The 15,400-nt window shown below is 35.1% G+C and overlaps 1 protein-coding gene across 2 annotated transcripts in view; it reads left to right on the top strand.

Annotated features, from left to right (window-relative positions):
- Window positions 1–15,400, top strand: part of LOC138716215 (netrin receptor UNC5C-like) — a 901,985-nt gene that overhangs the window by 624,300 nt on the left and 262,285 nt on the right. Inside the window, exon 5 of one of the 2 annotated variants that reach the window (XM_069849051.1) lies at window positions 9,052–9,084. The exons of the other annotated variant lie outside the window; for it this stretch is intronic. Within the exon in view, the coding sequence (XP_069705152.1) occupies window positions 9,052–9,084 (33 nt within the window). The remainder of the gene's footprint in view (window positions 1–9,051; window positions 9,085–15,400) is intronic. 2 annotated transcript variants of the gene reach the window in all.

Genomic DNA, 15,400 nt, shown 5'->3' with positions numbered 1-15,400 from the left:
TCAGGCAAATAAAGAATATGAATATTATAATACCGCTTTTTCCCATTCGCGATTTTTCCGTTGTAAGAGACAAAGCTGGATACGAAAATTTTTATACTTTTGCCTAGCCGAAAGTGATATACGAATCCTTTCGCTTCCCGGCACAGTTATCATGTGAGATGTTGGCTACACTGTTCTTCTCCCGGCTCCACTGAAATGGAAGGACGATAACTCGGCCACATAACGGTACACTGGAAGTTTAACTCCGTCTAGCTGTGAATGAACACGTCTACTCACAAGGTTTATGACTTGAGAGGAATTTATATTGACGCCACAAACATTACACCGTCTCTCTACAGGTGTTAAGAAATTAGACAGTACTTAGAATTCATAAATAATTCTACTTCACGCTTCGGGAACAGTTACAGGAGTTTTAATTGATTACACTCGTATGCAGTATGTCATAGGTCAAACCCCTGCGGTGACTGAGTGGTCAGACCTCCAGCTTTACGCAGGCGGCCTGGGTTCGAGTCCCGGTCAGGTCTGGGATTTTTAATTGAAAGTCCATAGTGACAAGGACGCAGTTGGGATTTTTCTTGGGGTTCTCCCGTTATTAGGCATTACATCATTCCTCACCATTTCTCCATTCCGTCATCATTCCATAGCATTCTCCGATCGCCGGCTGGCGACGCACGGAGGGGGCTGGCTCAGGAGCGAAGGGGGTTGCCTGCTAAAAATCGGGAAAATATGTGACAAAAAAGAAAAAAATATTCTTCTTCTTCATCACTTCATGGTATAGACAATCAAATGCCTGTTCCGTCTTCTAAGTCCTCCAACCATCGTTTCCTAGGTCTGCCCACCGATCTTCTTCCTTTAGGATGATATTGCATTATTTTTAGTAAGTCTGGTATCTGGAATTCTATCGACATGTTCTTTCCAATTTTGTTTAAAATCTTTTAATCTTTCATTTATATTTCTAACTCTTCTTTTATGCTTTCATTTGTTATTAAGTCTCTCTTCGTACATCCCTTCACATTTCTTAGAAATTTCATTTCTGTCGTCTGTATTTTGCTTTGTTGCTTCTTGGTTAATGTCCAAGTCTCACTTCCGTATGCCAGCGTAGGTACAGCCATGGCTTTATAAAACTTTAATTTTGTTTCTTTATGTATTTTGTTTCTAAATGTTCTATTAATTGTTCCACATACTCTTCGAAAATTACATATTTTATTGTCCACATCATATTCTTTGTCAAAGCCAACATCACTTCCCAAATAATTAAAATGGCTTAGCTGTTCTATGCAGCAGTTATTTATAACTATTTTTGTTCTAATCGGTTCCTTCCCTATAAATGCCATTACCTTTGTCTTTATTAGAGAAATTTTGATATTATATTGTTCACCATTTTCATTAAGTTTGAAAATAGATTTTTGTAGGGCAGACTCACTATTCTGAATAACAAATAAATCATCGGCTAATAACAGTATATTTAGAAAGTTATTCTTTGAAATTTGAAAACCTACATTCACTAGTTGTTTCCACTTCCTCACTAGATCGTCTATATAAATATTAAAAAGTGTAGGTGATAAAGTACACCCTTGTCTGACACCCTGATTAGTAACAATTTTTACAGACGTTTTACCATTGAGTTTCACATTTATTTTTGTTTGGGAGTAGAAGCATTGTATCATTCTTATGAGTTGTTGGGGATATTTATGTTTCAATTATTTCATGTGAATATAAACAATATATAGTACTCACCAGTAAAAATTATGCTGTGTCGTCAACTGCTGAAGAAATACATTATGAAATTCATCCTCAAATTGTCCATCACAGACGACTGACGATTATCGCGGAACACTGCCTTGTACTGGAAAAAGAGCGCCCTGACCATTGAGAAACAATATGCACTTCCTAGAGACGTGTTTATGATTGAGGTAGCTCATGTTCATGACATTATAATTTGCTCCTGAATCAGCGTTATGATAACTTACAAGGCACTCCTAAATGACACATAAATGTTTATGTGTGCTGGTTACGGTACAATTTTTTAGTGGTGACAGTTCTTATCGCTTGTTGCGAGAGAGCAGACTGCATTTTCACAGACCTACAATTCCGAGAAACAGTTGCCAGCTGTCACGTCTAAGCACCTGCACTGAACATTCGGGTTGTGATTAATCTGAAATGGGGCTTTTGTCGAAAATTATTTGATAAAACTTAACTTTTATGTGAATATTTGAAGTTACGTATTTGCAATTAAAAAATTCAAAATATGGGTGGTTTTATGTGAAATAAAATTTAAAATATATGCTCAACTGATCTCGTCCGAAACTTAAACCACAATTACGGCTTTCTATTACAAAATAATATTGATTTACCTAAAAATTACAAATTAAGTTATAGTGTTGTACAAAATACGTAGTATGGTGAACTTATTTCTTCTTTGAACTTTACTTATCTACTCTATTTATTTGTTTATTTATTTATTCATTCATTTATTTATCTATTTATGTATTTATTTATTTATTTATTTATTTATTTATACATTCTGTACAAAGTGAAAAAAACTGTTATACAAATATGTGAAACATTTAGGCCTACTGATTTACTCCAAACAATTCTGCATTTTTAATAATATTAAACATTGAAATTATAAGCAATATTCCATACTTGTTACTCGTTCTGTAGGCTTTATATATATGATGTGTAATAGAAATTGTGACTGCACGCATTGTATTCTTCACCTGACATAATTAGGAACATTAAATCCAGACGTTTGACATGGGCAGGGCATGTGGCACATATGGGCGAATCCAGAAATGCATATAGAGTGTTTAGTTGGAAGGCCTGGGGGAATAAGACCTTTGGGGAGGCCGAAGGGAGGATAATATTAAAATGGATTTGAGGAAGGTGGGATATGATGGTAGGAACTGGATGAATCTTGCTCAGGATATGGACCAATGACGGGCTTATGTGAGGGCGGCAATGAACCCCCGGGTTCCTTAAAAGCCATAAGTAAGTAAGTAATAGAAATTGTGGGTCATCTCTAGCTCACGTATTTCGACTCAGAACTACTTAATTTGAAATTAAATTTAATTATTATGGAAACTATTCAAAGACGCACAGTTTGTTACAGTAAAATTGTGATTATTTACGTAACATCCTTTTTAGTTACAAAAACTATAAGGTAAAAAAAGAAATATTATTATAAATGGTTACTGAGCTCCATTTTTCCAGACGTAGGCCTATAATGTAGGAAATGACTTCAAAGGCAGACAGAAATAGACACATTAGTTGTTTATCCTTTCCTTAAAGTAAAATTTTGTGGTGTACTGTCATTTCTGTCTGACAAATTAGGTGGTGTTGTCAGTGAAAAATGATTGCGGGGCACTGGTTTATTCAGCGCTCCTGAGTTAGTTCTGGAGTTGTGGAGTGAGTGGTGACGAAGCATTATGATTAATGAGTCTGAAATTAGAGGAGTATTGTAGCAGCAACTCTCAGAACAATGCAACGTGCGGTCGAAATCATTGATATCTCTCTGAGATTCAATTATCTGTTCTACAGGCGAACGGAAGATTTCCTCCTCTTCACTGTGAAGATTTTATGTGATGGATGGCAACTATGCCCGTCCGAATGTTGGGATATGATGCCAGTTTTCTTTACTCAATAAGTGGCATAAAGGACAAGAGTTAGTGTCTCATGTTCTTTTCAAACATAAACTTAAAAACAATATACTGTATGTCTGAAAGTTTCCTTATCAAAGTGAAAACTGCGTGTATCTGACAGTTTATCCATATGGTATCTGTTTGACTGTCCCTCTTTCTAGTTAGACATCCATTCATGTGTAGACATTATCATTACCTTTTAGCCCATATATCCACTCATTCATTTATTCATGTGTCTGATAATGCATCCATTCTTATGTCTATACTTCAGTCATCTATTAGATTATTCAGCCATCTATCTCCTCTTCTGTGAATTTACATTCTAGTATGTCCACTCACCCACACGCCCATATTTCGGATCATTCATATTTCCATTCACATATTCAACGATCCATGAATATATTATTTCATCGATACATAAATGCGTTTGTTCATCGGTCCATCAGTGCATTCATTTATCAATCCAACATTACATTCGTTCATCGATTCATCAATCTATTTGTCTATCGATCTATCAGTGTATTTGTTTATCAATCCATCAGTGCATTTGTTCGTCTCATCAATGCATTTGTTCATCGATCCATTGACTCATTCGTTCATCGTTTCATCAGTGCATTTGTTCATAGATCCATTGACTCATTCGTTCATCGTTTTATCATTGCACTTGTTCATAGATCTATCGTTTCATTCGTTCATCGTTCCATCATTTTATTTGTTCATCGATCCGTCATTACATTCGTTTACAGGTCCATCAGTGCACTCATTCATCAAAACATCAATGTATTTATTCATCTATCAGTCAGTGCATCATTCATTGATCCACCAATGCACTCATTCATCGATCCATCAATGCACTCGTTCATCGATCCACCAGTGCACTCGTTTGTCGATCCATCAATGCTCTCATTTATCGATCCACCAATGTACTCGTTCATCGAAACATAAATGTATTTATTCATCGATAAATCAGTGCATCATTCATCGATTCATTAATGAATTCGTTCATCGATTAATCAATGCATTCGTTCATCGAAACCTCGTTGCATTTGTTCATTGATTCAACAATGCATTCATTCATCGATTGATCACTGCACTCGTTCATCGTGTTAGCAGTACTTTTGTTTATCGATTCATCAAGGCATTCGTTCGCCGACTCATCATTGCACTCGTTCACCGGTCCTCCCATAGGCTATATTCATTCATCAGTCCGTTCTTTCATTCATCCAACAATCCACCCAAGAATTCATTCATCTCTTCTTCTATACATTAATTCATCGATCCATAAATCTATCAATTCATTGGTTCAAACATGCATCGCTCCATCCTTGCATTCATTCATCAATCTATCAATGCGTTCATTCATCGATCAGTCCATAGTCATTTACCGACCCGTTTATAAGTTGATCCGTTGTCCCTTCCATGCATTCATCCATTGTTCAACTCATCCACCAAACCATTCAATCATCTATCTACCTTTTTATATATTAACTTATATCCTCGTTTGTCTATTCACCAACCAACTCTCCCTTGCATTCATTTATACACCTATACATCGATCCATCCCCTACACTCACTCTTCTATTCGTACATCCATGTATTCAATTATCGAACTTTCATTTTGTGATGCAATTCGTCCCGCCGCCAAAGTTATCCATCCGTCCACCAGACTATCCACGTGTCCATCGAGCCGCTCGTCTGGCAACACTCTTATGCAGCCACCATTTCTCATTACAAAAATTAATTAATCCATAACTCATTTTCAAGAAGTCATTGGTTTAATAACTCTGTTGCCGTACAGCATTGTTCCATTTATCGGTATACTTGAAATACTGTCGAACCAGACGACGGTTGTTCCCTGTCCTTTCGGCGAGATCTTCAGTTACTTGAACGTCGCTTCAAAGCAAGAGATCAGGATGCGATGCGGATAATTGTAGAAAGTGTAAACACGACCTGAGCCCCTTGGTCACCGTAACGATGCAGCTGTGCCTTGTAGGCCGGTAACGAGCCTGTCAGATCTCTGGGCTCGCACTAGACAAGAAACCTCTGGACGTTGAAGCAATGCTACAAGACTCTAATCAGCCATCACGTTTAATTAGATGGGAGAGCAGCACCTGCGGTAATTGTTAACTGTTAATTCTGCGTCTACTTCCAACTCATTTAATTGGCTCTTTGAGTTTGTATCAGTCTTGGTAGGATTGGTAGAATGTGTTATACAAAATTCTGTGACAACTCATCCAGTTAGCTCAAGCTGTGAATAAAATCTAATTGTTTCTTGTGTTACAGAGGTGAGATAATGCGTTGTAGTGGAGAAGAGAATGTTTCAGGGTATGTTGTGAATCCTTTTAAAGTAATGTTACGCATATGGGTGCCCAATAACTCAATAACCATTACAACGAATATATTGTGTAAAAGATCTCGGTGTAACTATTAATCATAATTTGACTTTTCATAATCACATATTTAATATAACAAATAATACTTTCAAAAATCTGGGTTTTGACAATCCTTTTTAATTGTCATGTTTGTGCAAAATTGGAATATGCCTCTGTAATTTGGTCACTCACTTGCAAATCACATAGTAATCAAATTGAAAAAATTCAAAAACGATTCTCTAGATATCTGTATTTTAGAAGATATCATTGTTCAGCCCTCCATAACAAAATTTCGTACAACAATCTACTTGCTGAATTTAATTTAATGTCTCTTGCCAGTCGTAGATTACTTGCTGAACTTTATTATATAAAATGTTCAACGGTCTACTGGATAATAGCGAAACATTATCACAAATCCAGATTAACGCTAGAGCATCACATTTAAGGAATCGTCAATTGTTATATTATAAAAAACCAAACACTTCATCACATAAAAATTCACCAGTGTTAAAAATGTGTTCAAATTTCAATGAAATATGTAAAACATGGGCTCTATTGGGTTATTTTACGACGCTGTATCAACATCTAGGTTATTTAGCGTCTGAATGATATGAAGGTGAAATGAGTCCGGGGTCCAGCACCAAAAGTTACCCAGCATTTGCTCGTATTGGGTTGAGGGAAAACCCCGGAAAAAACCTCAACCAGGTAACTTGCCCCGACCGGGATTCGAACCCGGGCCACCTGGTTTCGCAGCCAGACGCGCTGACCGTTACTCCACAGGTGTGGACCATGGGATCTAGATTTCTGCATTTCTTACATGGGATACAAACATTTTCTTATTAATATACTGAAGGTAGTTGATTTTATATAATATTGCTATTTGTTACTCTGTAATTTGCCAATTATAGCTACATTTTACATTTTTGGCTATGATGTCTATATTTAACTATTTTTCATTTATTTTATTTTGTATTTTTCATTTATATCTATATCTGTATCTCTTATTTAGGTAGTATCTATTTGTCTGTTCTTTTTTTTTTCTTTCCTTTTCTCATTTTCCATTTTAATTTGTATTTACACTTGTATCTGTTTCATCTCTTTTTTCATGTTATCTATGGTTTTTTTTTTTGTAAACGAATATCTGTACTGTCTATTGTAATTGGGGCTTTGTCCTGTTATAGACATAAATAAGTAAATAAATAAATAAAAAAAATAAATAAATAAATATTGTTATGGTCGCCGCAGTGAATTAGTTTCCTAAAGACAAGCTTTGTGCTGGATATATCCTTCCTCGTTATAAAGTTTATCCCTGTGAAATTATTTTTATACCGATCTCAATATATTAATTTCTACCACCATCCTCTTAACAGAAATAAAAATTAAAATTACTAACCTTTGTAGTCGTCATCAATCAACTCGAGATATGACAACGTTGTTTTATACTCCACGTGGAGTTGACTGGGCATGTGGCATATCATTCGAAAATGCTAACGTGTCATTGGCAGACATGTTACCGCTTTCTCGTGATTGCAGCGATATCTGAGAAGGCCTAATTAGTAAACAAGCTCTTATCTTATTTCTTCAAAAAGATAGCGTGCGCTTTGACAGCGATGGATATTAATTGAACGAGGCAACTGTAGCTGTGTATAGTACGTGGGCTATTCCATATGAAATCGATCAGTAAAAAACCTAGCATTTTCTTTAATATTCTAATTTTTTCCCTATTTATACAAGGTGCTGAGGAGAGTGTATTTTCAAAAATATACTATCGAAAGTCAAACGGTTTTCGTACTATTGAGCGACAAATTTAGCGTATTTTATAAAAACAAGCCTCTTTCAGCGCTCAGAACTCTGGAACTGTTTACTGCAGAACATTGAACGGGAGCTCATTTTTAAGCTGATATTTGGTAGATTATGTTAAGAAGTAATCCTTACTGTATTTTTATTGTATACAGAGAGACAGATAATCTGATTTTACTTACTTTTAGGCTTTTTGCCCATTTGTAAAAATGTAAAAAAAATATTGAGGAAAAACCTTGCATTAGGAGGGATTCGGCATTGTTTGCTTAGTGGCTCGGCAATAAGTTTCGAGGGTATTAAATAAATTATATTCACACGCCTAGACTTGAACGGCGCAGTACCGCACGAACTGGCCGAGAGATGAAGATAAGCGAGAGTTGGGCATCATTTTACTCCTGTGTTTATGAAAACCTGTGATAAAGCTAGTCCAGTTATGCGCTACTAGACGAAACATCACGTGTTTATGTCTTCTGGCCTTGCTTGCCTAGGCTAGCTCCCGCCTCACAGTCAGCTGGTTAGTTCACGCGCGTACTATTTATTTTCTTTATTTGATATTTTCTATACTTTCTTATCAACTGTGCACCAGTAAAAAATGTGTGTTTATTTGTACTTTCAATGCGGAATCTAACCATACATTTTAAAAATATTTTTTCGTGGGCAAAGGCGTCTTAATGAAGAAAAATCTAAATCTCTCCATTTCCATAAAAAGTAAGAAAAACTGTTTACATGTCAATATAAACTTTAACTTCTCAGCATCAAAATAAACCATGATTTTGATCGCTGGGCGAAAGGGTTTCGGAGCCACAACAGTTTAAAGTTGCTAATTTTATGAAAATACGATAATTTTAAATAGTTTAAATTTAAACACTATGAAGTTCTGATGCCTCAAACTTTGCACAAAGCATTGTATCACAGTTGTCAACGGACAGAAAAAGTTTTAATGTATTTAAAAATTGCAAGGTCAATTTTCTCTTTATTTAGGTCGATTTGAGATGAAATAGCCCACGTGTAGTTGTCCATCACCTCACTTGTATAGTGCGGTAAAATATATTCTGTAATTTATAATATCTCACCTTGTCTTACAGATGTGTAAGTGCACGTCTCTTGCACAAATGTTATACCTAATTTACGTTTTCACTTGCAATTATGCAATATGTAGCCTATGTATATTTAGATAAAAGCTTACGTTGTAAGGAATACAATTGTATTTGTTCTTTGTTGCTTTGTGCTGCTTCCAGGAGGAGTGTTCGATGAGAACACCGTCATTGTCGGTGAGTGCTTTGCTGGATGTTTTATATGCATGCAAGAAATCTCTTTTCACCTGCCTCAGTTCACTTTGGATGTTTTGTAATGAATGAGACGTTTACATGTTAAATGTTGGTGATATCGCTTATCCACACATACTTATATGTTTGTTTCGGGTAGGAGTTTAGTCTTTCAGTTCCTCTGATAGACTAAAGAAAAACTGGGGACACACACTCCATCGTGTCTTTCGTTTTGAAACTCAAAAGACTCCGTCTCTTACTGTTTCTTCCATTTCATATATACTCGTATGTTGCTTATTGCACCGATCTCTTAACACTGATCAAAAATACATTTATTGTCTTAAGGGGCTACATACACCTTCGAGGATAAAAAATGAGTTTTCATTTTTATTATAGTAATTTAGTATTATTAACTTTTAACTTTTTTATCTATAAAGAAATTTTAAGATACTTATAAAATTTAACAAGTTAAGCATTAAAATGTCTTGCCATGCAAACATAATACCAGCTCGCAATCTGTAAGTTTATCGCCCATTTTCTCAAAACTGTATTTTGAAAACTGTCTTACTCATATCTTTCACAATTTTGTAGATAATTGCATGAAATTTTGCATGAACTTTTTTTTTAGAAAGATTATCAAACTGTAGCTCAATCTATATTCTACCTTCATCAGAAATTTAGAAACAAAAGAACTTCAATGAAAAATTCCTTAAAACTTAAATATAATGATGGCTAAGAAGTGTTACCTCATACTGTATCTGTAAATTTGCAGGTGAATAAAAGAAGTTTTAAAACTTACTTTTTTTTTTCAAAATATACATACTTTTTATATATGTTTCTGATTTGCAAGACCTTCTACTCGAAGACAATTAGTTAACTGTCCAACATTTTTATCACAGTAATCTAATAATAATATAGTTGAACTAAATGACACTAATCATTTCTTAGCCATCGATATAAAGAATTTTATTTTCCTCTTGCAGCGCAGATAATTAATCTAACCATTGAGGTAGGGCTTAAAAAATTAATATTCTGAATGTTGGGAGTAATTTTAAGGAGCAATTTGGTACAAGTCACAACATGAAAATTTTGAAAATTCACAGTTTCAAAACCCTTTTATGTGGACAAATTAAGCATATAAAATTTTTGCAATGAAAGACCTGCTCTTGGCAGAAAACTATGAATGAAATGAAACTAGGGCTTAAGGATGTGGAGGATTAAAATTTATTGTAAAACATATACCTATATTTTAATGGTGGGAAGTATATGTAAGCCCTTAATTTGCTCGTTTTCAATGTGCAATTCTTCATTAACATTGAGTTCGTAACTACGAGTATACTGTATAGGTATGAGTGGAAAGTTTTAAGATTGGGCTCAAAATGACAGTGCTACGTTGTTTCCACTCTTGGAAGCATTCCTGGAAATCCCCTTTCTTTAGGAAGTAAAGAATTTTCTCCGAATTTGGTTGAATTTCTTCTATGATGTGAAATGACTTGCCTTTGCGAGGCAATTTTAGTTCAAGAAAAAGATAAAAATGCGCTGGGCCCAAATCAGGAGAGTACGGGGTTTGGGGAAGCATAGGAACTTGGAAGTTGGTCAGAAACTAAGTGATTGAAAACGCATTGTGGGCCGGCGCGTTGTCATGTTGAAGGATCCGTTCTTGTCTTTCCATTGCATTGGGGTTTTCTTCCTCGCAGGTACAAGCGTTTCATACTTCCTTATGCAGCGCTATTATACACCTGAGCAGGCGATCAGTAGTGCTGTTGATTTAATAGATTAATCGAGCCGATTAAAAATTATCGCGTTGTGAATAAAACGTAACTGCCTTGAAAGGTCTGTGTCAAGAGACATGAGAGTACAGAATATTCACAACACCAACTAGCTTTGTGGTCGCGTCTGTAATCTTCAGACAGAATTAGTGAGTTTTTAAATGTACTCTATTTATAATTCTGTAATAGCATGTTGCGTTGCGATTTTTCTTTATTTGTAGCTGTTTATTATATTATTCATTTTAATATTTTACATGTTAAAATTATGAAATTTAGTGCTATTATCAGAGAGAACCAGTTATTAAAAATTTAGAATGACACCACTGCTAGTAGATATTGCATAAAATCCGACAGTTAGATTAGGAGAAATCGCTTTCTATAGACAGACAGGTGGATGATAGGCCTATATACAAGGTGTATCAAAACATGTAGGAAAGCTCTAGGGAATTGATAGAGGACTTGAAAACAAGAAAAAAAAGTGCATATAAATATATGGTCAATTTCCATTAGTTTTCAGTTACAGTGATTGTTTATGATGTACCGGTAGGCCTACATAATATTTGTGATGATAAACAAGCCACATGTAATTTTCGCCTGTATTCAAATCGTTGTTGATTTGTTTTATATTCGAAGCCATCTGATGACAGTTGCCATAACAAAATAACTTAATTCAGCGCATTCGGTTCATGCATGATGAGGCACCGCCTCATTTTGCTCTTGCTGTTAGAGCAATTTTAAATCAGAGATTCCCTAATAAATGGATAGGTCGTGAGGGACCGACATTCTGGCCTGCACGTTCTCCCGACCTCAATCTATTGGATTTCTACTTATGGGATCATTTAAAGACGGTTATGTATTCGAGACCTATTTATAACGTGGAAATTCTCGCCAGCGGCTTGAAGAAGGATGTCAGGAGATACGACATACGCCTGGAATATGGGAGGGAGTAATGCAGTCGATGATTCAGCGCTCAGAAGCCTGTATTAGAGTCCATGGTGGCCAATTTTGAGCACTTTCTGTAGAAGTTAGAAGTTTCTGTATAAGAACAACGTATTGTAAGTTGTAAATTATACTTTATCATCACAGATAATATACACCATAAACAATGACTGTAGCCTAACTAAAAAACTAGGCCAAATTTACCTTTTTTGCTTGTTTTCAGGTCCTCTATCAGTTCTCCAGAACGTTCCCACATGTTTTTGATACATCCTGTATAAAACCAAATTTGTTGTAATAAGAAATGCCGAAAACGTGTATTTCCAAAAAAATCACGAAATCGATTTTTTGCACCGTCGTAATACTTCATATTTCATATACAAAGAAAGTGAAAATAAATTCTTTTGAAGCATCAAAACAGGGCTGCTTTATATAATGTTATGTAGCGAGAATACAAAGAAACCTCGTTATCGTCTGAACGTAGTTACTTTTGCTACAATTTCTGTTGTTTCTACATTTCTGTGTCGAGTAAAACCAGTCGAAGGCACATGAATTTCATATAATCATTTTGTTTTTAATGGTTTCTCCAGAAGCCTGAGATAACGAGAATCTGGTATAAAGAGATCTGTGACATCATTGTTGAACTAGAGAAGGAAGTATCTGAAAACCATTTGGCGTAAATTGATATGTGATATTGTTCCTGAGTTCCGTGTGAGCAAGGAAGTGGGACAAAGTTCGCGTATCCTATTAATCGGTAGAATTCCTGAATTCACGTAGAGATAGGCTACTGGGTAAAGTTTCGAAATGTTTTAGAAATTTCATTTATTACAGTCCTCTATGTAGTATACCATAGAATAATTGTTTTCCAATAAGTAATGTAGGAATCTAGATAGCTCTTCAATTAACGTCTCTCTAATTATTCAGAAATGATGAGTTGAATGTAATTAGGTATTTCTTCCCTATTAGTGTTCATCTGAGTCTATAAACGCTATTCAAACTAATTGAGATAGCTGTAATAGGGATCATGCACTTTATTTTTATTCTTGAAATGGATTTTATCCTACCTAATTAAGAGGGAAAATTAGGCCTACATGATTGAATCAAAGTGTCTTTATTATTGTAGAAATTTATGTATTAAAATTGTGATCTAGGCGTCTAAAAAATATGAATTGTAAGTGCACAAAAGTATATACAGCATATTTAAAAAATAACGCATAATTGGTGGGTGGAAGAGTGCGTTAACTCCAATTTTTTACTACATCGTCTTACTTTTAAACTCATTTAGATTCTTACATCAAAATTGACTTTAAGCTATTTTTAACCAGGGTTAACAGTACTCTAGGAAACGCTGTAAGATGATCACGAATAAAAAATACAACAATTTAATGAGGATTTTGGCGAAAATATTTAAACTTTGAAAATAATTTTTCCTCAAAAACAACTTTTATGGAGTTAACGTACTTTTCCCACCCACAAACCAATTATAACTGAATTGAATTAGAATGTTTATTTTGCGAAAAGCTCAGACACGCCAGACTTTGGTTACGGTTATTATTGTGACAACTTAATTATCGATATATTTTTTCGTCCTTGTGTTATGAAAACAGTTTTATTGATAAAATCAACATAAAACAGAAAATAAGAGAACTGAGATTCGGATATAATTTGGTAACAGAAGACGTACAAAACAAGAGGTATGCAAATATTTTATTAACGAAATCGGCAACCTAATTCGCACAATAGTCGTAAAATTATTTTATTTCCAGCAACAAAATTTCACCGTGCCTGATTCGGAAACGGTGATTGGAGCATAAGTAGTGACGTTACACCAATGGATTGGTGGTTCTGAGTCACGTGAAATTTTAAGCTTTTTATCGCAACTTATTTGTTTCTTGTCAAGAAGTATGAAGTTTCTTAAATTTACGAAGATGTAATTGTATTAATTGTAATTATTTCTTGAAGATCCCTTTTAAACTACAGAGGCAATTCACATACGGACATGAATATAACCGTATTTTTTATATTAGTTTTAAACTTCAAAACTATTTAGTGGATATAAGACGATTGCATGTATCTTTTTAACGTCTCTCTTAAATTACAGAGGCTATTCGGAGGCGATGATGTAGTTGCATGTTTCTTTCTTAAAAGTCCCTCTTATTGTTCAGAAACGATAACCTGATTGCCTGTAAGGATCCTCTTATACTACAGAGAGTATTAGGAGCCTATGAGATATTTCATGTCTTTCTTCGAAGTCCTTCTGAACTACAGACAGAGGTTGTCGAAAAGCGATGAGATGATTGCATGTGTCTGTCTTTAAGATTCCTCCTAAATTGCACATTCAAAGACGATGCTTTGATTGCATGTGTCTTTTTGGAAGGTCCACTACAGAGATTGTTGAAAAGTGATGAGATGACTACATGTGTCTCTCCTTAAGTTTCTTCTTGAACCATTAAGGTGGTTCAAAGACAACGAGATCATTGAATTTGTCTTTGATCGAGATCTATTTTAAACTACAGAGACTGTTCAAACTACAGAGGTTGTTGAAAAGCGATGAGATGATTACATGTGTCTCTCTTTAAGTTTCCTCTTGAACTACTAAGGTGGTTCAAAGACGACGAGATCATTGCATTTGTCTTTCATCGAGGTCTCTGTAGTTTAACAGAGACTGTTCAAAGGTAATGTATGATTGCATGTGTCTTTCAGGAAGGTCCCTTTTAAAATGCGGAAGCCGTTCAAAGGCTATGAGATGATTTTACGTGCCTTTCTTCTAGGTGTCTCTTAAACTTCTGAGATTGTTCAGAGACGATAAGAGATTGTATGTGTCTTTCTACGACGTCCCTCTAAATTCTTCAAAGACGATAAGATGTCTTTCTTCGAGGTCCTTCTTAAACTACAGATATGAATACATGTGTCTTTCTTCAATGTCCCTCTTAAACTACAGAGGTTGTTCAAAGGCAATGAGATAACTGAATTTGTCTTTCTGTAATGTCGCTCTAAAATACAAAAGCTATTAAAAACTATGAGATTATTTTACATGTATTTCTTCAAGGTCTTTCCTATTCTTCTGAGGTTGTTCAGAGATGATAAGATGTTAGCATGTGTCTTTCTTCGACGCCCCTCTTAAACTACAGAGGTTGTCCAATGGCAATTATATGACTGAATTTGTCTTTCGGGTAAAGTCGCTCTAAAATACAGAGGCTATTAAAAGACTGTGAGATTATTTTACATCTATTTCTTCAAGGTCTCTCCTATTCTTCTGAGGTTGTTCAGAGACGACAAGATGTTTGCAGGTGTCTTTCTTCGACGTCCCTCTTAAACTACAGAGGTTGTTCAAAGGCTATGAGATGACTGAATTTGTTTTTCTGTAATGTCGCTCTAAAATACAGAAGCTATTAAAGGACTATGAGATTATTTTACATGTATTTATTCAAGGTCTGAGGTTGTTCAGAGACGATAAGATGTTTGCATGTGTCTTTCTTCGACGTCCCTCTTAAACTACAGAGGTTGTTCAAAGACGATGAGATGATTGCATGTTTATTTCCTCAAGCTTCCAGTTAAACGAAAGAGACTATTCAAAAGCAATGAGATTGCATTTCTCTTTCTTAAAAGTCCTTCTT

This window comes from Periplaneta americana, chromosome 16, assembly GCF_040183065.1.
Source record: "Periplaneta americana isolate PAMFEO1 chromosome 16, P.americana_PAMFEO1_priV1, whole genome shotgun sequence".
Classification (NCBI taxonomy): domain Eukaryota; kingdom Metazoa; phylum Arthropoda; class Insecta; order Blattodea; family Blattidae; genus Periplaneta; species Periplaneta americana.
This window is presented reverse-complemented; position numbering and strand designations above follow the sequence as displayed.